The sequence below is a fragment of the Dromaius novaehollandiae genome, chromosome 5, assembly GCF_036370855.1.
Source record: "Dromaius novaehollandiae isolate bDroNov1 chromosome 5, bDroNov1.hap1, whole genome shotgun sequence".
Lineage (NCBI taxonomy): Eukaryota > Metazoa > Chordata > Aves > Casuariiformes > Dromaiidae > Dromaius > Dromaius novaehollandiae.
Genome location: NC_088102.1, coordinates 71,841,366 through 71,864,099, shown reverse-complemented (window position 1 = coordinate 71,864,099; position 22,734 = coordinate 71,841,366). Strand labels below are relative to the sequence as shown.

General features: G+C 48.4%; 1 protein-coding gene across 1 annotated transcript; it reads right to left on the bottom strand.

Annotated features, from left to right (window-relative positions):
* Window positions 1–5,019: 5,019 nt before the first annotated feature.
* On the bottom strand, window positions 5,020–21,256 carry DRD4 (dopamine receptor D4). The gene is made up of 4 exons (XM_026110697.2): window positions 20,928–21,256; window positions 7,118–7,230; window positions 6,062–6,615; window positions 5,020–5,299 (listed from the first exon to the last, which is right to left on the bottom strand). Exons 1-4 carry the CDS (start codon window positions 21,198–21,200, stop codon window positions 5,097–5,099), a joined length of 1,143 nt encoding a protein of 380 aa, XP_025966482.2. The 5' UTR covers window positions 21,201–21,256; the 3' UTR covers window positions 5,020–5,096.
* Between the last annotated feature and the right edge of the window lie 1,478 nt (window positions 21,257–22,734).

The window sequence follows — 22,734 nt, the reverse complement described above, 5'->3', positions numbered from 1 at the left end:
TGCGACCACCCTACTGTTCTATTTAATTCCCACTGCAGCACTTTAGTCTATTAATAAAAGCAGAAAGTCTGAGCAGACAGGGCTGTTAGGAGTGGTATGACTGGAATGCAGCTGTGGTTACAGGATGGTACACACACCTGTCTGTGTTTCTCTTTGTCTTCATATAGAAAGATGGCTTGGATGTAGATTTTGCAGCAGGGGAGGTGACATTCCATGATGTTGGCCTGCCTTAGCTGCCACCTTGTAGCAGCCATCTGGCCAAAATCAGATCTGATCGAACCCAAAGTAAGAATATATAAATGAGTGTTATCATGTCATTACTATTTAGTAGCTGCTAATTAGAGAAGTGATGAGCCATTAGGAAGTTATTTGCTTCATTTACTACAGTGGTTAAGGTAACAAAATCCTTTAATTATTAATGTATTCCTTTAATAATTTAGATTAATTGTGCTCCTTTATTTCTTTTTTAAGATTAACACATCAAACTTGAGGATTCTCATAAACATCCACACCTCTTCCTTGGTTCTTTTTTCAGTCTCAGGCATAACAACTGTGAGCGATGTACTTATCTTGTCTGGTTATTCATTCCAATTTAGTATCGTTGGGGAAGGAGAGTTATTGTTTATCTTACAGTATAAGAGGTGCCACCTTTGAATCACAGAGTGACCCAATCCAGCATCATGAATGTTATCAAAAGGAGAAAATTTTCATCCAGCATTACAGGAAAGTAATAATGGAGAAAAAAAGTGATGGAAAATCTTTTATCTTAAACTAAAGGTTTCTAATAAATCCATTCCCTCCACTGTGAATCTCAAAATCTTTTTGTTATAAGGAGGTGGAAACTGGTTTATCATTCGTTATGCCAGTCTCTTGTACTGTTGAGATCTCTCTTCAGAAAGACCATTCAGTAGGGGTTTTTTTGACTGCTGCTCCAGCTACTGAGAAGCACCAGATTGGACCTCTTCACGGAGAGATGACTACTGATATCCAGCACAGGTTGGTGGCAGTTGATTAATGTTTTTTTCTGATGGTTGGCTGTTTACTGGAAAAGTCATTTCTCTTACTGCAGAACTTAATGGGCAAAGGCAGTACTGCTGAAAGGAGGGACTGCCGCCTATTGCAGGTGAAGAATTAGGGTTTGTAAAATAAAGGTAGAAGTGTGCCTGTCTACTATTAAGAAAATCATTCTCTAATGGAAAACCAAGCACAAACTGAGGCAGAATGAGGACAAAAAAATACATATGTAAAACTCCTGGGAGGGAGAGAATACGCAGTTCTTTGGATTACCATGTTAAGATACTCCCTCCTCCAGCGTCCCAGAAGCATTACTTCCGTATTTCTAATAGCTTCTTCTTACATTGTTACATTATGTTTGTCTGTTTTCTAAATCTTAAAGAAAATTAGTTAATTATATTTGAAAAGATGGTCTCAACTGAACCCTCAGTAATGCAACTGTAATCTACAGGGTGCCTTGCCTCCATCTCATGCCCATTAAGGTTTTGCTTCTGAGTAAATGAAATACTGTGGTATGTCAGACACCTCATGCTGCTATTTGGATAAAAAGCAAACTTGTTTCACAGCAACCTGCTTCAACAGCACCTTTGAGTAGGTGAAAAGCTCTTAGCATAGATGCATTTCAGTTGAGCAATATGTGTTCATGTTTAAGCCCAAGATTAGTGAGCTGGTCATTCAATAGGCTGCTGGTGTGGCCTGACCAATACTGAACAGGAAGGGTAGCAAGTAATGTGCTTTTCTTCTTTTGTTCTTCAGTTCAGTCCAAATTCCACGCACTGTTGATTTCTTTTGAGTAGAGGTGCTTTTCTCAGAGAATGCTGTGAAGCTGCAATCTAGTGAGTCTGTGGATTGATGCAGTCCCAAAATAAGGCAAGATAACAGCATCTCGCATTACAATGCAGGGAAGGCTGGTTCAAAAGTAGCACCTCTGGAGTGTTAAAGCTTCACTTTTAATGTAAAACTCTACTTCCAGTTGGAAAATAGTTACTTTCATTGCTTCACCCCTTTGGTTTGTGTCCTCCGAAGAGAAATGCCTTTATACAGTACTGCTGGTTTGAGAAGTAGAACTTTGTGTTGATTCAAGGAAGATTATAACTACATAAAGAAGTGAGCTGGGATATGATAATGAATCCAAACTTACCAAGTCTCATGTTTGTGTAATGGGAATGGTTTGTGTTTGAAAATGGGTTAAAAAGAAACCCATTGCTGATGTTTACCAGCAAGGAGTTCTGGGTTGTTCGGAGGGAGGCAAAGAAACTCCCTCCAGGTCCTAGGCAAACAGATGCCTGAAAAATTTGTACCTGAAAAATTGTAGGCATCAATCATCTACATTTAAAGCTGTCACAGAGTTTCTCATCAGAGCCCTGGTATCCTGGGCAGCTGTCCCCACCAAAGGACTGAAAATGTGGAACTTGAAAACTTAAAATACAATCATTGTGGGAATTGTGTTTATTTGTAGATGATAAATTGATTGAACAATTGTTACCCTTAGTCAAAGAAAATCTTAAGAACTCCCTGCACAATTTTCTTCTTTGTTTCCAAGCAAACAAATTACCCATTGGAAAGATAATAACCAGATCTAAAAATCATTAGTCGGAAGACTGTTGTTTTGTGCAATAATAATATTCTTCCCTCCTGAGCCTCAGAGGAAAGCATTATCCCCTCCCTTGGGCTACCCTTGGCGTCACTGTGTTCAGGTTTACCAAAAGGGAGAAAGGATTTTCAGCAGGCTAGGAATGGTTTCTGGCATGTATTGTTCAGCTTGATAAGTAATTTTGGAGGCCTAGCAATAACATAATTGTGCATTTGGGCATGTGTGTATCTAAAACTATTACTAGGCAGTCGCAGATATTCTTACGAGGACCTTTGTAAATCTTATCCCTGCTAGGACTGCAGGTCCTGCGCTACAGCAGCCTGAGCGCTATCACCATTCCCAAGCGGGACACCATGACAATTAGCAAGGCAAGAGCTCTGTTTCGTGAGCTTGTAACGAGAGTGGCTGGGAGCCGTCAGTGTCTTAATTAGACACGCATTGCTGCGTGCTGGGAGGCATAAATGATTCTTGTCTTGAGGTGGTCTTTCTCGTATTATTGCCAATGCGCTTGGAAAAGCCACTGGAGACATCAGCTCTGTGTGTGCGTGTGTGCAAGAGCCTGCTGCCCCAAAGCAATTAAAGCTGTTGTATTAGAAGCACAGCATTGACCTGGACGATCCCTCTGCCATCCGATTTCTCCAGGTCTTTGCCAAATTTTGGCATTTCTCTGCCAGGGGCTGGCCTTCCTGCTGTGTTAGGAGTATTGGGGGTCAAGCCACTGTTACATGCACAAGCTGAAATTCCTGCCCAAAGTGATATGAAAAGAAGGGGGAGCAGGTCAGTTTGGGATGTCTGTATGTGAAACACCAATGCAGATGTAAATGCAGCTTCTGTCTCCAGCCCGCTAGAGTTTCCCTGCAATTGAAAGCTGGGTGCTTAGAAGGGGCTGCTGCTCTTTAAATTCACACCTACCCGGCAAATGTCCTTTCTGAGCTATGAAGAAGCCTCCCTGTCACGTGCCAGGCCTTGAGGACAGTTTGGTTGTCCGTCTTTGATACCGCCAATCCTTTACATTTATCATACTGCCCCAAATGCCAGTATTTATATTTGGCTGTGGAGAACAATAAATATCAGAAAACATCTTCCAGGAGCAGCAAAGCAAATGACAGTGGTTCTTCTCTGCTGCCTAAGAAGGGTGCTTGTTCTCACACGTGGGTGCTCATGGCCAATAGCCAGCTGGCCGAGCTCCTCTGCTGCCCTTCCTTCAGAGGGAGCATCAGCATGGAAGAGGTGCTCTTTGGTTTTTATCTGACTGTTGCTTATCTTGAGGTTTTTTTTTTTTTGTAGGCCCTTAACATCCCTTTGTCAAACACAAGTAAAATTGGCCTTTGAATTTAGAAGTATTAAGGGGAGGGGGAGGGGAGGATGTGCAGGTAGATACACCCTCATCTGCAGCGTGACCATATGGGAAATCAGATTAATTTTTTTTTTCTCCATAGCGCCCTGTCCATGGACTGTGCTTGAGAAGGTACCTCACAAGCCCTGTTAAGAGCCCCAACAGCACTCCAGGCAGCCAGAAGAGGCCACGGCAGGTTCAGCGACAGCTGAATGCACCTCGCACAGCACACAGGACATCGCTCCAGAGTTGGCATGGCTTATGACTAACTAAGGGAAACAGCCTCTTAGCCCTCCTGAAACACCTGTGCCAGGCTAAAAGTTTGCTGTAGCTCTGCCCAAAGCCAGTTTTGAACTAAAATAGACTTGTGGGGAGGGGGAGTCCATAACTTGCAATCGCCCTTTTGGGCTCCCTCTGGACCTTCTTCACCAGGGTGGAGGCGGCAGCCCAGCATCCGAGAGCAGCTCTGGGAGACACTGACTGTTTCCTAGCGCACTTCCAACAGGGCTTGAATTTGCTCTGCAGCCACGAGCTTGGATTTTCCTCGCAGTTTAATTCCTACGGAATCCGTGGAAAGGGGCCTTGCCAGGGTGGAGTGCAGTAAGGGAGGGCTGTGTGCCAGATGGCTCTTCAGTAACCCTTCCTGAGACAGCAGGTGGTAGGATTTCCCCCATGCAGGGGCTGAGAGCAGTGAACATGTCTGTGACTCTCAGGGCCAGAGCAGGTGCATGCTTCAAAGCTCTTTTCTGCCTTCGTGGCTTGTGGGGTGGTGTGTATTTTGCTTAGTGACTGCCCTTGTGCTAAGAGGAGCCCAAACTAGAAGAAACAGCTGAATCCAAAGCAAGAACTCTTTTGAGAACATCCATGCTTTCTTGTGGCATCTCCTGCTGCTTACATCAAGCACCAAGTGTTTAAAAACTTGACTACACAAGCAGTATCCAATGGGGAGAGTATCCAAGCTCTATCCACTGGTACTTACCTGTAACTCTTTGTAGTGGAGACAAAGAGCTGGCAACCATTATCCTTTAACTGCCATCTCTCCTCCTTCCCTTCACCCCAACAACATGAGCAGACCTTAGGCAGAAATAGAACTTTAATGAACTATACAAAAAATATCCAGGTCTCTCCTTCTCCTGTCCAGTTCCAGTACACTCAGCAGAAGAGGTGCAAGACTTTGCGGAAGAAGTTCCTGAACTCTGCATTGAAAACTGTATAAATGATGGGGTTGACAGCACTGTTGACGTAACCCAGCCAAGTGACAATGCTGGTGACTTGAGGAGGAATGATGCAGGACTTGCAGAGAGCCCTTGTAATGTGGACGACAAAAAAAGGTGTCCAGCAGAAGAGGAAAGCACCTGCCAGAAGGATATTAAAGAGAGAAAAAGTCACATGAGTATTATGAAAGGGTTTAATTTAGCAAGAAATGCAAACTGGGCCAAACAAGAATGCAGACAGTTCAGAGTGCTAGGGGAAAAAACAGCAGACATGCTGATGTGTAGAGAAGCCCTTTCAGTAGTTGACAAAGATAAGTCTAAGTTATGTATCATTTTGGATTTGCATTTAAGATACCAGGAAGCACAAGTTTACTTTGCAGAAAAGGTCAAATTATAAGCAGCGTACATACGTTCTTTCCTAAGGGTAGTGTTTGTTGACACTATGGATCAAAGGGATACTGAGATGTTCACTTGATAAACTTGTAGCTGTCCTGTCACAACAACAGATGGGTAAGGCACGTCTCCCTGCCTTACGCTGCAGCCAGACTGTTCCACAGTAGCAAGGGGAAGATGGGTGTTAAAACACAAGTCCACGTGTCAAAGGGAGGAGGAGCAGCAGCAGCAAAGACTTGGCACTGGGCAGTGGAGTAAGAGGGAGGTGGCTTTATCCCACCCTCACCTCCTCCAGCAATGAAAAAACTCAGTGTGTTCTTAGAGTGACAGCTCTCATTGCTGCACAAGCAACCATGCCTGGGAAGTCTGACTCCTGGTAGGGGAGTCTACAAAGAAACCCAACCTGTATTCACTTACCCAGGCTCAAGCAAGTCCTGTCAGACTGAATTTGTTTTAAGTCAACGCAGCATGTTTCCCACCCTTTCCTGACCATGGCAGACTGTTACTCACCAACGACAACAGGCAGCACCCTCATGGCCTTTCGCTCCCGGCCGTTGATCTTGGCCTGTTTCTGTTTATGTCCCGGGTGTGGGTATTTGAGGTGCGGGTAGGAGATAGTCTGGACCCCATTGTTCATCACGTAGTCCCCAGACAGGGGAGGGCCGGAGTGGGTGAAAGGGTTGCACTCATCTGGCTCCAGTCCAGCCTGTTCTCTGTCAATGAAGGGCGAGGGGTGATAGAGCTTCCTGCTGCCCCCATAGATGCTGCCCCTCAGCTTGGACTTCCGAGCTTCTTCCCAGCGCTTGAGTCCTTGGAACATGGCGCAGTAGAGCACCAGCATGACAGGGCAGGGGATAAAGAAGGAACAGATGGAGGAGTACACAATGTAGTTGTCATCCTCCAACTGACACAAGCTGGGGTCCCGGTTCGGGACATTGTTGAGGCCAAATATGACTGGGGATGCCACAGCAAAGGCGAAGATCCAAGTGGTGGAGATCAGGATCAACTGCCGCAGGTCGATCTGCCGCCGGTTGTAGTTCAGTGGGACTGAAACAGCGATAAACCTGCCAGCACAGACCCCAGGTGAGTCAGCGATAGGATGGTGGTGTTACCACGGGGGACATAAGGGACTCCTCCCAAAACTGCTTGCCACTGTCCTTCACTGCTCAATGAGCCCCCCTTTTAATTTACTTACGTAGCTGAGGTCTGGGCTACAACTAGTCTTCCTCATTAGAAGAGCACCCTAAGGGATAGTTCTGTCCTAGTCACACAACTGTGCTTTCAGCTTGGCCACCGTGAGGCTACTGATGGGACACAAAGCCAGCAACGAAGGAGAATGGTAGTGCAGAACATCCTCCTTAGGGAGAAAATAGGACCCAGTCTCTCTGCAGCCAAAGGGCACAGCAGCAGAGAAAGGACAGGATTTGTTTGGCCCTGTTCTCACTCTGCATGTGATTCCTGCAGGGGCACATATGGAAGCAGCTTGGTGCCAGGATACAGAACTACCTGCATGATCCACTTCCTCCAGCATGGGAAGGAAGGCATGAAGAGGAGAGAGGCACTTACCGATCCACACTGATAGCGCAGAGATTGAAGATGGAGGCTGTGCAGAGCATCACGTCCATGGTCATCAGGGCATCACACAGCACAGTGCTGAGAGACCACACACCTCCCTGGAACTGAAGGAGGAGATCCCCGGGTCAGTGGATGCTATGTCTGACTGCCTTTCAAATGCAAGGAAGGAGCAACTCCATGTGCAGGAACCTCAGCCATTCAGGTTTTCCTCCAATCAAATCAGAAGCCTGAAGTCAAGCTGTAATGTCCTTTTGGCATCACAACTCCCTTTCAGCAAAGCAGTGGTGCCAGAGAGCTCACAGCTTCCTTAAGGCTTTGCATTTATGTCCTAGCTAGAGAATAGAGTCCACAGATGGTCGGCATTGCCAGGCAAATCATGCTGGGCAGAATAATGGACATAGGGCAGCCCATAGCCTTGGGTCAGTGCAGAGTGGCAGTCATCAGACTCACCCCCAAAATCTCCCCAGTAAGGTAGGGCTAAGCATTAGCTGGGCAGAGTCTGCGCTCTCTAGATGCGAGTCACTGGGGAAGCCGGGAGAGCCTCCTAGACAATTCACAGTGCCTAAAGCCCCTCTTCCATTTTTCGTTTCCAAACTGCTCCAGGGTCCTGTTTGCAAATGAATGCAGATAGTTTCCTGTGTGTTACACAACTGTTTCAGTCCATCATGCTAGGCACAAGGCCAGCCTCCTCAGACTATGTTCAAGCTGGTAAAAGTATCTTTTACAGCATCTTTTGTCCTCTCTCTCTACCATTTCAGGCACCCAGGGCAGAGCAGAAGTACTGTCAGCAAGAGGACATGACCAGACATGTGGGGTTGGTCCATATTAGCTGGAAGTGTTGAATGGGCTCTACAAAAGAGATCAGTTAAGAAAACCTTTGCTAGTGCACTCCAAACTATTCCCCATCTGCCACCTCTTTAGAGAGAAGGAACAACAAAATCAAAAGAAGTCTCACAAGCTGGCAGCCAGTAACATCACTGAGCAAGGAACTTAACAGCAGTGCAAAAGGCAGATGCGTTATTCTGGGTTGGGTAAGTCTTTTGCTTACCATCCCTTCCTCCCCCAACCATGCTGCCTCCTAACTCCACACTTTTAGGCCAAGACAGCGAAGTAAGAGAATACCCAACAGATTGCAGTTCATCACAACTGGCTTGCGGAACAGGAACATTTGCTCAGCGGTATGTTGTGAACCAGGTTATTGGAAAATGGGAATGGAAGGAAAAGCTCAGGGAGTACAGAAATGAGTCAGGATTCATTAAACTCTTCTTTAGAACATAGCACCAACACTTGTCCAGTCTTCCTTGCATCGAAAGCTGATAAACTGAATGTCAGGATTGCTTTGTTGGCATGTGGGATTATTGCCTTTTGGACAAGACCAGAAACAGAGGCCCTTTAAGTTCCAGTTTTAGTATAACAAGAGAAGGTGCCTTTTTGTTTTTCCCCTTCAGTAAGAGAAGGACCTAAAACATTTCACTCTTGGGTCGACCTGAACCCCTTCTCCACCCTAATTTAACAGTTGAGTTGAGGGGAGGAAAAGACCCCTTGTTCCCCTGTATCAAACTCATATAATGCTCTGTGATCTTCACAGCACTCAAAAGACTGTATCACTGTGCATTTGCCTGCAAGCGCTGACTCCGAATTATATTCTGGCAAAAAACACTCAGTTGCAGGCACAACAAACAGAGCTTCTCGGATCAGGTGTTACAATGTCTTAGGCCTGTGTACTGTTTCTATAAGGAGCAGGGCAGGAAGCAGTAGTCCCGGCTGAGAGAACAGGGCATGGTGTGGGCCAGATCATCTCAGCAAGAAGTGCAAAAGCTCTCTTGATGGATGCTTGAAGGTATTTCTGGAACTAAACATGCATTTCATTTGCCAGGCAAAGAATCCTCCTTCCTGGGGGTTCAGAGAAATGGTATTTTGAGAGGCTGCATACTGTGCAGCTCTTATAGCAAGCCGGTGATGTCCTTCCTAAGCACCAACTTGTTTCATCTCAGCTACACTTGCTCGCTAGAAGAGGAGGTAAAGGTATTTCCAGATCTAAAGCTCTCCTTGCATTGACAGTCTGGTGCTTCCACTCCCAAAGCAGTTGAGCACTAAGCACCTTTGAGTAGGGGCTAGGCATCAGATGCTCATAAAAGGCTACTTACAACTTCACTAAAGCCACAGTGAGACTTTCTGGTTTTCAGTTGAGTCATTTTTAGCCAGCTGCACAAACTTTTGCACAGCGTAAGGCAGGGAACAGGAGGAAGGGCAGCAACAATTTAAACCAGCACAGCCACCAGAAACTATTTGTGAAAGTTTGTCCCAATCTAGCAGTGATCTCACCAACACTGTACTAGTTCACCCAGTTGTAAAGCCAGCCTATTATTTGAGCACACTTTTAAATTTGATACAGCAAAGTTCAAGCCCTTTTCTGCACGATGCCAACATGCCATTATTTTTTGCTCAGCGCTGACAATTGTCAACACACTCGTACCTACAAAGTCAAATCAAAAGCCATCAATGAGCTGTTCCTACTGAAGCAGTGGAGAACTTTTTCCTCCCAGTTTCTGTGATGGCAAGGCAAATTCCATAATCCTCTGGGTCCCTCTGCAGAAAGAGGTTAGTTTAAGAACCCAAACCCTCTATTCAACATGTCACATAGAGAGGTATGAGTTTAGCTTTAAAACAAAAAGTTCAGTAGCAATGATCACTTGCCATCCCTGACTCAAACACAAGCCTTAACAGTAGCTTGCAAATCCATTCCTTACTGCACCGACACTTAGTCATTCAGCAATATATATACACACACACACACACACATAAATATGTATGTTCTTTGCTTTACCTCATACTCTTTAGAAGCCGTATAAACAGATAAGCTTGTGGACAAGTTAGCCTTCTAAGCAAACCTACTACAGAATTTAGAGAGCTGAAGCCTTCACAAAAAGTAACACTGACTCACCGGAACATCTCTGCCTGGAACCAGCAACTGCTTAGCATACCCGCGCTGTATTTGCACAGCAGCACTGCCCTTCCCCTCCCCTCCCTGCAGCACTGTTTGCCTTCCTTTTCTCCATGGAAGATGTGCTTTTATTTTTTTGGCCAGGCACTTTTTCCCCATTTGATTCCTTCCTAGACAGAAAGGGCTCAGACTGACAGCTGCAACACAGGTCATCAAAGCATCTTCCTTGGGTGCCAGGCTAATAGCTTTTAAGTATGAACCTTGGTCTGAATACCATGTTCCCCAGCTCCCCCAGTTTTCATTCCGGCCCAGAAGAGTCTTCTGTCTCTCTCATCTTTATACTTGAAGTTTCCACACCCCTCCCCTTACAAGGTTAGTAAAAAGCTTCCCACCTCAGAGGTGATCAGATCTGCCTCAAGCTGACCACTGCCCAGACCACTTCTCTCTGGCTGCTGGTGTCCGCGCTTTCAAACCTGGACTGTTAAGCTCACTCACAAATGTCTCAGGGCATAGTGCAGACTTGTTTGCCTGCATTTGCATGAGCTCTCACCCTAGCACCAGAGCATTCTTGTGCAATTACTTGTCAGAGCTTAACAACCTTGCTCATGTGACCTATTTATTGCCCCTTTGTGTCAGAGCACATCCCTTTGCAAAGTCCTGGGGAATGATACAACCCCTCACAGGCACACAAGTGGATGAGCTACTTCAGGCACCTTGGAAAGACCTCAGCTTGATGAAGACTTCTGGAGCCCTGCTGACAGAAGCAACCTGGGGAAGGGGGTGTGGAGGGGGGGTCTGTGCTTGTCCCCCCAAGTGGAGAAACACAGCTGCAAAGCTAAGGAACATAACTCCTCTGTCACAGTGGCTGCTGGAGTAGTTCCACGGCAAGCACTTTGTTACCAGGAAAATATTGACCAGCTTGAGAAGGCAATTGTTAAAAACTCATGGTGAGAAGCCAAAGAAAGCAACTTAGCATCTTGGGAGAAAAAGCTAAATGCCTAGAATCTGGCTAGAAGACAGCAGCAGCAGTTACACCAAGGGCTGGAGTGCCTGGAAGATGGAGAGAAGTTCAACTGATTTGCAAGTGTAAAGTGAGGAGTGATGGGATGAAGCCAAGAAGAGAAATAATTAGACTGTTGTATTTGCTTAACCAACATGAAAAGCAAGGAAAAGTGCTTTTGTTCAGTCTAGTCTAAGTAACCCAAAGGAAAGCCATCCCGGGAGCAGCTGCAGCATCCCAGCATTTGCAAACCTTGCTAGTAACACGACCAAGGCTGGACAGCAAACTGGAGGCATATCTCCCAGGGAGATGCCTGCACTGCAGGAGCAATATAGCAGTGCTCATCTGGCTCTGAACAGCACTGTTCACCCACAGTATGTAGCCCTATTTGCCTGGTGCTGTGCCAGGGATAAACCCCCCATCTCCACTTCCACTCCATGGCTGCTCCCCATTTTTTGTCCAAAGCAAGCTTGTGGTAATGTTGCTGGCAGCCTTCATATAATCTAACGCTGCTGATCTTCTGCATGGTTCAGGAACTGGACGTTCATGTATAAATGATAATGCAATAGGCTCTAGTTTTATTCATCCTAGCACACAAAATGGAGTCATGTGGGTAACACCCTCCGCATCACAGTGGGCAAGTGCAGAAACCCTCTTCCATGTCAGGAACAGGTCCACTGAACCAAACTCTACTGCGCACAGCACAGGAAAATTAACCATCCCCCTCCTCCATCTGCCTCCTGACGCCCTGCGTTGTGGAATCACTTCCAGCTTGGGCCTCACCTTCTGAGGCAGCGAGATATGTACTGTGGTTTGGAAATCCCCAGCGTGCACAAGCCCTTGCAAAGCAACAACACCCACTGGCTGAAGGAGACAAGCAAGGAGCAAAAGCAAATGAGCACCTCAACGCAGAAACTGTTTGTGACCGGTCCGGAGGAGAAGAATCCTCCTGAATCACATTTGCCCTGTGGCAACTATTAGGCACATCTTACTGAGCAACTGGGAGAGAACCAGCAGTTTTCAGTCCTTTTGACGAAAGAGTAACTGCACTTGGAAAACAGAGGTTTGCTCTTTCTTCAGTTTTCTGCAAAGTCAAAGTGTCAGCAACCTGTAGAACTGGGACAGAAAATCTCACAATGCAACAGGTTTTTTCTGCGTTTGAGGACTGAAGTCCATGTGGTACTACATGCCACATGTTTCTGGCCCAGGCTGTCACACATCTCTGTCTGGTCCTCTAGCAGAAAGAAGAGTCCCTGAGATAAGGGCTGCAATTGCCTCATGGAGCAGAACATTAGATCTTCCCTAGCTTGAAGGGCAATGTTTCCAAGTCTACTTCCAACCAGCACTTTGGTTTTCCTCTTGAATTTTGGGCATCAGCAGTGACCTGCACCAACCTGATGGTCTTCTGTATTCACGATCATCCCTGTACATGTCTACAGGGCAGGCAGCTCTCCAAGGATTAATATTAGGCAGTAGTGATGTCATGCACAGGATTATGATTAGTGGAGCGGTAAAGCCAAAGCAGACGCTGGAGAAACTATTTGGCTATTTTTATATACACATCTCCTTAAGAAGAGAGGTAACCCAAACCTCCGAAAGAGAGCTGGATTCAGACCTAAATGCTTCATTCAGCCTTTGTTTCACATAGACCAGCCATTCCAAACTGAATTTGGGAGGTAAATCAAGAAAACGAACCATCAAATTTTTGCCAGCTTCACTGGGATCCTGACAAGTTCAGTTCAGATTATGAGAGAAAGAATTTGACTCTGAGCCACAATTTTCAAAACTGGATTTTGGGGAACTAATTGATTCTGAAAGGGAGAAGAGCTCTCACACTGCAGCAGCTAAGCACCTTCAGAGGACACAGCCTTTGTCAGAAGATTGAAGTTGGGCACTCAGAAAATATTACAAGCCCTTCCCTTTTCTCTTTCTTTTTTTTTAAAGACTCTCATTTGGGGGAAAGCACTGGGAGAGGACTTATTATTGTACCGTGTGGCTTTTCTGCCCACCTTAGCAAAATGCGCCAAGAACCTCTCCGATGCATGAGTGACTTTGGATTAGATGCCTAGCTGGCTTTGCTGGGTCATGTGATTAATTGGTACCTGATTACAGTAGGTTGCAGAAGATTAGCCCATCAAGGTACAGCGTAAAGCTTTAGGGATCATAAACAGCTCAAGCTGCCCTTAAATAGTGCTCCCGAGCAACTCCACTTCCATCAGCTTTTTTGCATTCTCTGCTTTCTTAGCGCAAGGCCCCTTGTTTTTCTCCAGCAACACATGATCAGGGGCTTTGATGCTGAGAAGGCACAGCCAGCTAGTTACACAGCAAAACAGACGCTCTACAGGCAAGCTGTCTCCCCTTAACAAAATAAAACAAAGCTGCAAACAAAGCCCCACAAGCCAACCTACCTATCAGGTCTTGTATAAAACTGCTGACACTGTCTGCACAGCTCTGGCAAGAACCATATATAGGATAAGCCTGCTAAATGCATGAGGATAGGTGTGTTAATCACTACACTTGACACCTCCAAGCATCATTTCTTGGAAGAAGATGGAAAACTATGTGTGTGTGTTGGTGGGGGGGGTCACGTTCTACCCTTAGCTCAGTGTTTTGTGGCAGACAAGAAGGTTTATAGGAAGACAACAAGCATCCCCTTTCTGAACACAAGCCCAACTCCTTTCAAGGCAGCATTCCAGGTGCAGACTGGATGCTAGTTTAGCTGACCAAGGTTGGCAACACCAGTAAATTTGCATGCAGCCACTGAGGTCTCGTACAAGGTACTAGTTAGTATCTCACTGCAAATGGCACTTAGGTCTGGACCAACGACTAAGGGCAGAGGAGGAGCAACTCAGAACTACCTCTTACACAGAATACAAAGAGGTTATGGAAAAGATTTTATAGGTTGGTAGGAGGTGGATTTGACAACTCAAGAGGCCCTTGCAGCAGACTGCATTCCTAGCTCAGGTCATCTTGATGGCCCTATTCCTAAGTACAGCCAGTCTGTAAGAGAAAATCTGCCTTCTTACAAACAAGCCTCATATCAGAAGAGCTCTTATACTGCTGGTAATCCTAACAGCATGAGACAGGTTGGTGACAAAGGTTTCTTCAGTCTTCTTTCCTGTGGAAAAAAAGCTCTGGTTACAGCACCACATGGGAACTTTGTGTCTGCCTCTCTTGCCAGCCCTGCAAATGGGCTCCCTGAGAAACAGAGAGCACAAATCAGTCCTTCAACTTCTGGTGGTGACAGCAACAGAAATAAGAGACCGAGGCAACAGCAGCATACAGCCTGCAAGTGAATTAGGAGATGCCCAGCTGAATTTCTGAATGAGCACCTCATTGCTGCCCTCAGCAAGGCCATGGTTCAAGTGCATAACATGGAGACCCTGGAAGTGATAATCCTAAGAGCCCCGGCCTGCCAAGAAGGATATGGCACTAATTAGAAGAATAATAATCCTTGCAAATGGGCAAAGTCCAGTACCAGAGTCAAATAATTTCCCACATGCCTGCAAGAAGCTGACTCTGGGCCTTTTTTGTGAGCCATGCTGACCACTGCATTGTCTAGAAGACACAATAGGAGAGAGGAAGGAGTGGGTACCAGACAAAGGTGGCCTTACTGTCTGCTCTAAAGTCCTTTCCTGCCTTAAATCTTTAAGGCCAAGGTTTTTCAGAAACAAGGAGCAAGTCTGACCATCCACCCTGAAACATTATAACAGCCCAAAATACAAAGACCTCCTCATAGTATTGGTCACTGAAAATCCTTCGCACTGGTTTATAATTGCTGGGCTATATCACCTCCCCATTATTTTGTCCAGAGACTGCGAAGCTCACACATTACTCAGGCCGAGAAGAACTTCTACTCCAGATGAAGCTGATGATTCCCAGCAAGACTTTAATCTCGAATATTTTTGCAAACAGAATGACTTGCATTCACAGAGAGATACAAAAAATTTGGAGGAGAGTAGACCTCATCTCTCACCAGAACTGCGTCACGGGCACACACATACAAGAGGCACTGCAAAAAAGAAAGAGATGTCTTTCTGTACCAGTGCTACACTGACACCCTGAAAAGTTTACGCAGAAGCTACAGCATCATCCTCACCAAGACAAGGCTCTGAGGACCTGCATGGCAAAATGCACGCTGGCAGAAAACTCTTTCCTGACCTGTAGAAGGAGAAGGGTAAACAGGCAGATCTGCTAAAATAGCCTCCTCTTTTTCTTAATCAATTAGATCTCAGTAGCAAAGATGTTTACATAACCATGCCCTACAAGGTGCCTGCCAGCAGCTTCCTGGATCAGATCTGTTTCACAGCTCAGTCACTCAGGATGGATTAAGGCAAGAGCCGATCAGAGAAACAGCTTGAAGAGAGGAGCAGGTACAACGTACGCTCTACAGTGGAGTACAAGAGTGGAAGTTGCCCAGTCTGGTTCCTGCCCTAATAGCTGTGAATGTCTCCCGTTCATTTTAACTGAGGCAGGACTATTTAACTGAAAGACCACTGCAGTACCTGCCGCTGTCACAGAGCGCTTTGGTGCTGATGAAGCAGCTGAACACAAAGGCAAGTCTCTGTCTGTAGCCATGCAGTTCCCTAACTGCAGATTTCTAGTGGGCAAAAGCACTCGGAGCCTAACAATATTCCGCAGTATCTCCAGGACACCTCATAGCTCTGCTTTCTCTAGGCATTCTCACTGCTTCAGGGAAGCAATAACCCCCATCTTCAGTGCTATCAGTGCTCCAGGCAGACTATGTCATCTTCCCCCTGCCTCCTTTCACACAAAAGTTGGGCTTTGCTCCTGGGGAATTATCTTGGAGCCCTGGGAATGCCCCAGGCCATCTCCTTCCCCCTCATTTCCCATCATCCTTGTCTTATTGCCAGTGGACTCCCAGGAGAGCACAACACTCACATTCCCATCAGAAAGACAAGGATGCTGCAGAAGAGCAGTCTGCCTTTCCCATGGGTTCTTACCTCTCCCCACCATACTGCCTACTGAGGCAGAGCTCCTGCTGACGTCAGTATGACTAAAGACCTAAGATTTGGGATACCCAAGCAAGTTAGAATATAATACCTTCTGCATATCAGGGCAGATGGTTGTGCGGTAATTAACAGCTGGCTAACACTAGAACATTTCTTTGCGGCGCTTGAAGAAGTTCAGTGGAAAGTGTTGGACACATCTGCATCTCTAGACTGTGATCTGACATATGACTGCACAGGTACCTACTTTTACCTGCACATTGTCTCAGCGTAGCAGCTAGGGAGAGAGATGACAAACAGCACTAATCCACCTCCTCTGCCCTCAGCTTGTCGATCCATCTCCATCCTGAACCAGCACTCCAAAGAGAATCAAGAATCATCAGAGTGAAGAAGTGCTTCTGGTTTTCTCTAAACATGGTGTGCTTCTGCAGAAGAGCTATGAGGAGAAGGCTGTAAACACTGCCCTGGCAAGAATTCACTTCACGTCCACAGTCTCAGAAACTGTTTAGCTGGGAAATGGGTGCTTTGATACGGTGGAAAGCTGATGTTTCTTCCTTTCCCCATCCATAGGATGCTTCTTAGTCACATCAGGTTGTGGAAGATCAAAGCACAAACCACCGCAACATTTGGATTTACCAAAGAGCAGCTTCTCACATCAGTTAGAGCACTCTTTCTCATTAAGGCCCCAGTTTCTCATTAAGGCCCCAAGTGTGAACTTGAGCTGCTAAGGCAGATAAATTTGACAGGGCAAATTAATGAGGAGAGAAATACAGTCTGAAGAACTCCCATCAATGCACAGCGAACACAAGGGAGAGATTTAGAACAGGGCAGGACTCAGGGGCAAATGTTTCTCTCACACAAATGTGGGGAGAAGAGGTCTAAAGGGATCTGTGCTCAACACCCAGCGTGAATGCTTTCCTGCATGCCTGGAAAGAGCCACATGGCACCAGTTCAGGGGGAGATATTGATTTCCTACCACTGCTGGCCTGTTCCCAAAGCAGGTTCTTGCAGACAAGGATTGGCCATTTCTTTTTATTGGCTGAGGAAGCCTAGTACAACAAAACCAGACTTGGCCAGGAACAATAGACCCATCTCTTGCTCACCATCAGAAAGCCATCACGTCATTGTGATGCTTCTCCCATAAGCTGCACAAGTGGGGATAAAACTGGAGAAAGTTTGCATTACATGGCCCCATTTCCCTTCCTTTATCCCAGGCAACACTGCAGTGATGGTGCAACAGTGTTGAAAGGAAACGGTTGTGTCTGCACGTAGCAATGTTCCAGTGCTTTCAGCAATCCTCCAACCCTGCAGGTACAAGCAAGGGACATCCACAGAGAACTAACACCCAATTTGGCCTCCCACAGCCACTTCTAAAACTAAGAGTTTAGCTGTGAGAAAAAGTTATGCTGGCTCTTTCAGAAGTAGAACAGGACAATATGTGTCAACAACGGCTGCTAACACACTGCAATAAGCTCTCTTAACAACTAGAAATAGCAGCCAAGATCAAGGCCTCTCCCACTGTGCTCAGGCTTTTGTGAACAACAGCAAGAGATAATCCACATTGCACAGGAGGGAAGCCTGGCCCCACGGAAGCCCATGGGAGATTTGCCGTTTTGTAGGGATGTCAGATGTCACATCTCAAATTTAAATCCCTTTGGCTGTCTTCTAAAGCCCTGATTGGGAGGGACGATTCTAGAAATCTGACACAAGAAGTCATCTCACAGGGGAAAAAGCAAAAGGTGACCAGGTTTTTCCTGCTGAAAGAAGTGGTCATACTTTATGGTTATAGGTAAAAGTCCACTTGGACTGTCAGAAGTGGCATTAAAAGGAAAGAGAGAGAGAAGAAAGAGAAAAAAAAACAAATGTTAAACATTCAGGAGCTGCCTCTTGACTGTCCAGGCCACATTTGGAGTGGCTAAATGGAATGGCACGGAGTGCAAGTTGAAATCAAGCTACTTTCAAGCGGTAGTGGTCACTATAGCTTATGCCCCTTGTCCTGCCTGCCCAGGTCACTTTTCCTGTCCTCATTAACAACTGGATGATCTGCCTCTGTCCTAGCCTTCATGACAAGGGATGCATTTGCATTTATACATGCAGACTGAGCATTTGACTCTGATCTCCTGTTTTCACTTTGGCCTCTTAGAGAAAACCAGAAAAATTCTGTCCACTGGCACTGACTTAATGGCCACTCTGACCTTTTCTTAGCTTATTTCACAATGTAGCGAGCTGCAAATCCCCACCCAATATATAGGAGATTATTAAAAATAAGCGTCAAGCGCTGTGGACTCTGAGCCCACAGAGAAATTGCAAGGCAGGAAACTAGTTTTTCAGCACTGACAAACAGGCTAAGCTGCCCTATATTTCCAAACCGCAATGCCTGCTCAAGGAGCTTATGCTTGCTATACGTTGCTGCCTTTCACTCTATGCCCATACAGTACCTTCCACCGTCACTCTGTGAGGTGATCTGAAGTGGCTATTAGATGGGTGCAGATCCTGGTGCGTGCTGCCTTTTCACGAGGTCTCTCACGGCTCTGAAAACCTGCCTTGTTGCAGGAGCCGCAGGACTCAGAGGGAAGGACAGTTCCGCCATATGCCTCCTCCGTGCCCTGTTGTTTAATACCGTGGCTGCAGAGACACTGGAGAACTGAGCCCCAGAACTGATGTTTCTGAACAGCTAGGGAAAGGAGCACACTTAAAGGATCGTCGCAGCACAAGCACCGGCTGGGCAGCCCAGGTTTTTAAGGCTTAGGCGGAGCTGGACACCTGTTGTCTGAGAATCCGGTATTTGTGGGATGTTCTGTGATACCCAAGGAAACCCCCAAAGCGTGCACGTCCAATTGGAAGCATTTCCAGAGGTACCCCCAAGTACGGGAACCAGCATTTTACAGATGCCAGCAAGGTCTGGGCCTGCAGGCCAGAGGAAACCACCTCGCTGTGTGTATCTGCCCACAGGGTCAGGGACAGGAGGCATGGAGAGACAACAGAAAGAGTAAGGAAACCAAAACAAAAAGGAAGGAATTCCAATTAGCAAGAAGTAGCCGAGAAGAATGATGGAGAAAGACGGGTTCCAGCTTTCTAACCCCAAAACTGAGACAACATGGGACAAGCAGAACCACCCAAAACAAGCAACAGGGGGAGGCTCCTATCAGCGGTGGGAAGAGAGAGGGGAATCTACTGCTCCTGTTCTTCACTGGTTCTTCTCACGGCTCCCCAGCTGAGCCTGTCCCTCTAGAAAGCCTTTGTCTCCAGAGGGGTCACAATGTCCTGAGAAATCCTAGGACCACGTAGAGAGGCTAAGAGCACTCTAAGCTCTAATCCGCAGCCTTCCTTGCTTAAGAAAATATAGGCCCGGCCCAGTCAGGTGATGAACGGCAGCCCTGGCATGGGAGAGAAGGGGAAATGCTATTGCTTGAACACTTCTGGGACGCTGTTGTTTTATCCTGGCCCAGGCATCAACGTTGGGAACGCCACTCTGCTAGGGAATGGGGACAGCCCCTTTCATTCCCTGAGGAAGTACCTAATAAACCACCTTACAAACTACGTGGCTGTCGCCAAATACAGGGTCGGAAAGTCTGACTGAACTCCCCCTCTGAGCCCCCCAGGCTACAGCTCAGCCTCTGCACCAGGCTCTCCACACATCTGGAAAAAAAGAGGACTCCTCTTTCTTCCACACTACCAGCTAACCCAGAAGACAGAGGCAAAAAAATGCTATTTTGGCCTACGGGGACTTTCATCCACTCACCTCTGGGGGCAGGTTGGGCTGCAGCAAGACCAGGGAAAGAGCCATAGGCTGGTACGAAGAGGCAGACTCTAGCGATCCTCCCCACCCGGATCCAACAAATCCCCCTGCAACCTCAAGGTATTATCAATCCCCAGGGAGTAAAAACGTATCTCCTTTTCACAGCTGAGAAAACAGGCAAAGAGATGCAAAACCACCCAACCTCAGGAGAACCCGAATTGCACATCCTTGTTTCTGGCTCCAACCTCTCCCTCAGCCGCAGCAGTTTCTGAGGTGGAGAGAAGGCCTCTCCCAAAGTCCCCCAAAGTCCACAGTGCCCCTGCACAGCCACCTGCGTACACGGGGTCAGGGCTGGGCAAAGAAGAGCACATCCAGCCAGCCGGAGTCCTGCAGCAAGCAGACCAAAGCAGCCTTTACGTAGTTCTTCAAAGCAAGGAGAGCACCGACTAGCTCCCTAAAAAAGCAGTTTCTCCTTCTCAACCTGGCACGGCAACCTGTTTCCTAGCTTTTATCCCCAAAAGCCCATCACCTCATACCAGACAGCGCAGAGTACGGGAGCTCTCTGTTCCTTCCTAAATGTTCGCTGACCAGCAACCTGTTCCCCAGCCTGGGACCTGTCCGAGGACTCCCCAGAGCTGCTCGCCCAGCCCACAGGTTTTCTATTTCTCCTTCGCCACCTCGGCAGTCGTGTCGGCATCACGGCTCGCCTCAGAGAAGGACGAGGGGGAGCCCCCTCGCCCATGGACACGGGCACCATGCAGCGCTGTGATGGCAGGAACAAGAACTTCTTCCAGCCTGGCTTTTGCTACTAATTGTCCTTCAGAGGTTTTCCACTGCAGATGAGCAGGGATGGCACGAGGAAGAGAAAAAAAGAAAAAGGGAAGCCGCGGGGGTTTGCAGGGCAGGAGAGGGGAGCGGGAGGGCAGAGGCTGCCCGAGGGGGCTGCAGCAAGGGAGGTGGGCGGTTGTTACCCCTGGATATCAGGGCTCTCGCGGATCGCACCACCCCCCCAACCCTGTAACTCTCAGGACCTCCGGGCACAAACGCCCCCTTAAAGACGCCCAGTGCGACGGGGCACAGCGCGGTCCCACCGCGCACCCCCTGCCCGCTCCCGCCGCAGCCCCCGGTGCCCCCGGCGGCGGCCTCACCTCGGAGTAGACGTAGAGCGGCAGGACGAGGAGGGCGAGCAGCAGGTCGGCCACGGCGAGGCTGACGATGAAGTAGTTGGTGGTGGTCTTCAGCGCCCGCTCCGTGCACACGCTGAGGCACACCAGCGCGTTGCCGCCCACGATGAGCAGGATGAGGACGATGCCCAGCACCAGGGCGGCGACGTTGTGGCCCGGCGGCGGCGGCGGCGCGGTGCCGGTGCCGGTGCCGGTGCCGTTGTCCGCTGCCGCGGCCCCGGCGCTGCCGTTCCCCATGGCGCCGCGGCGGCAGCCGCCCCGGCAGCCCGGCGCATGGGACCCCCCCGCCGCCGGCGCCCGCCGCGCCCCGCTCAACGCCCGCCGCCGCGGGTCTCCCCGCCGCCGCCGGCCATACCGGCCCCGCGGCCAGGCGAGCGCGGGACGGCCCCGAAGTTGGCGAGCGGGGAGGAGCCTCCGCCGCCCGCCCCGGCGGCCCCGGGCGGCCCGGCGGCGACCGCGGTCACTGCGGCGGCGAGCGGGTCACGGCCGCCCTCCGGCGAGCGGCTCGCGGGGCGGCGCCGGCGGCGGGCGATGGCTCCCGCCCAGCCCCGCCGCGGGGGACCCTCGGCCGCCCCCGGAGCGCGGCCCCGGTGGGCACCGCCGGCGCGGCAGCCGCGGGATGCGGTAGCTTGGCCGCAGCACGGGGCTCGGCCGCGGCGGTGGACGGAGGCTGCCCCGAGCCTCTTCCTGAGGAAACTCTCCCTGGCACCAAGCTCGCCGGTGTCACCAGGCTCCTCCTGTCACCAACCTCATCTTGTCACCAAGCTCTTCATGTGACCATGCTCTCCTTGTCACCAACCTCATCTTGTCACCAATCTCCTCTTGTCACCAAGCTCTCCGTATCACCAAGCTCTGCAATGTCACCAAACTGTCCTTGTCACCAAGCTCTCCTTGTCACCAAGCTCTTCATGTCACCAAGCTCTCCGATGTCACCAAGCTCCTCTTGTCACCAAGCTCTCCCCATCACCAAGCTCTTCATGTCACCATGCTCTCCTTGTCACCAACCTCATCTTGTCACCAAGCTCTCCCTGTCACCAAGCCTGCCAATGTCACCAAGCTTTCCTTATCACCAATCTTCTCTTGTCACCAAACTCTCCCCATCACCAAGCTCTTCATGTCACCATGCTCTCCTTGTCACCAACCTCATCTTGTCACCAAGCTCTCCAATGTCGCCAAACTTTCCTTATCACCAATCTCCTCTTGTCACCAAGCTCTCCGTATCACCAAGCTCTGCAATGTCACCAAACTGTCCTTGTCACCAAGCTCTCCCTGTCACCAAGCTCTTCATGTCACCAAGCTCTCCGATGTCACCAAGCTCCTCTTGTCACCAAGCTCTCCCCATCACCAAGCTCTTCATGTCACCAAGCTCTCCGATGTCACCAAGCTCCTCTTGTCACCAAGCTCTCCCCATCACCAAGCTCTTCATGTCACCAAGCTCTCACCTTGTCACCAACCTCATCTTGTCACCAAGCTCTCCAATGTCGCCAAACTTTCCTTATCACCAATCTCCTCTTGTCACCAAGCTCTCCACACCACCAAGCTCTGCAATGTCACCAAACTGTCCTTGGCACCAAGTTCTCCCTGTCACCAAGCTCTCTGATGTCACCAAGCTCCTCTTGTCACCAAGCTCTCCCCATCACCAAGCTCTTCATGTCACCATGCTCTCCTTGTCACCAACCTCATCTTGTCACCAAGCTCTCCAATGTCACCAAACTTTCCTTATCACCAATCTCCTCTTGTCACCAAGCTCTCCATACCACCAAGCTCTGCA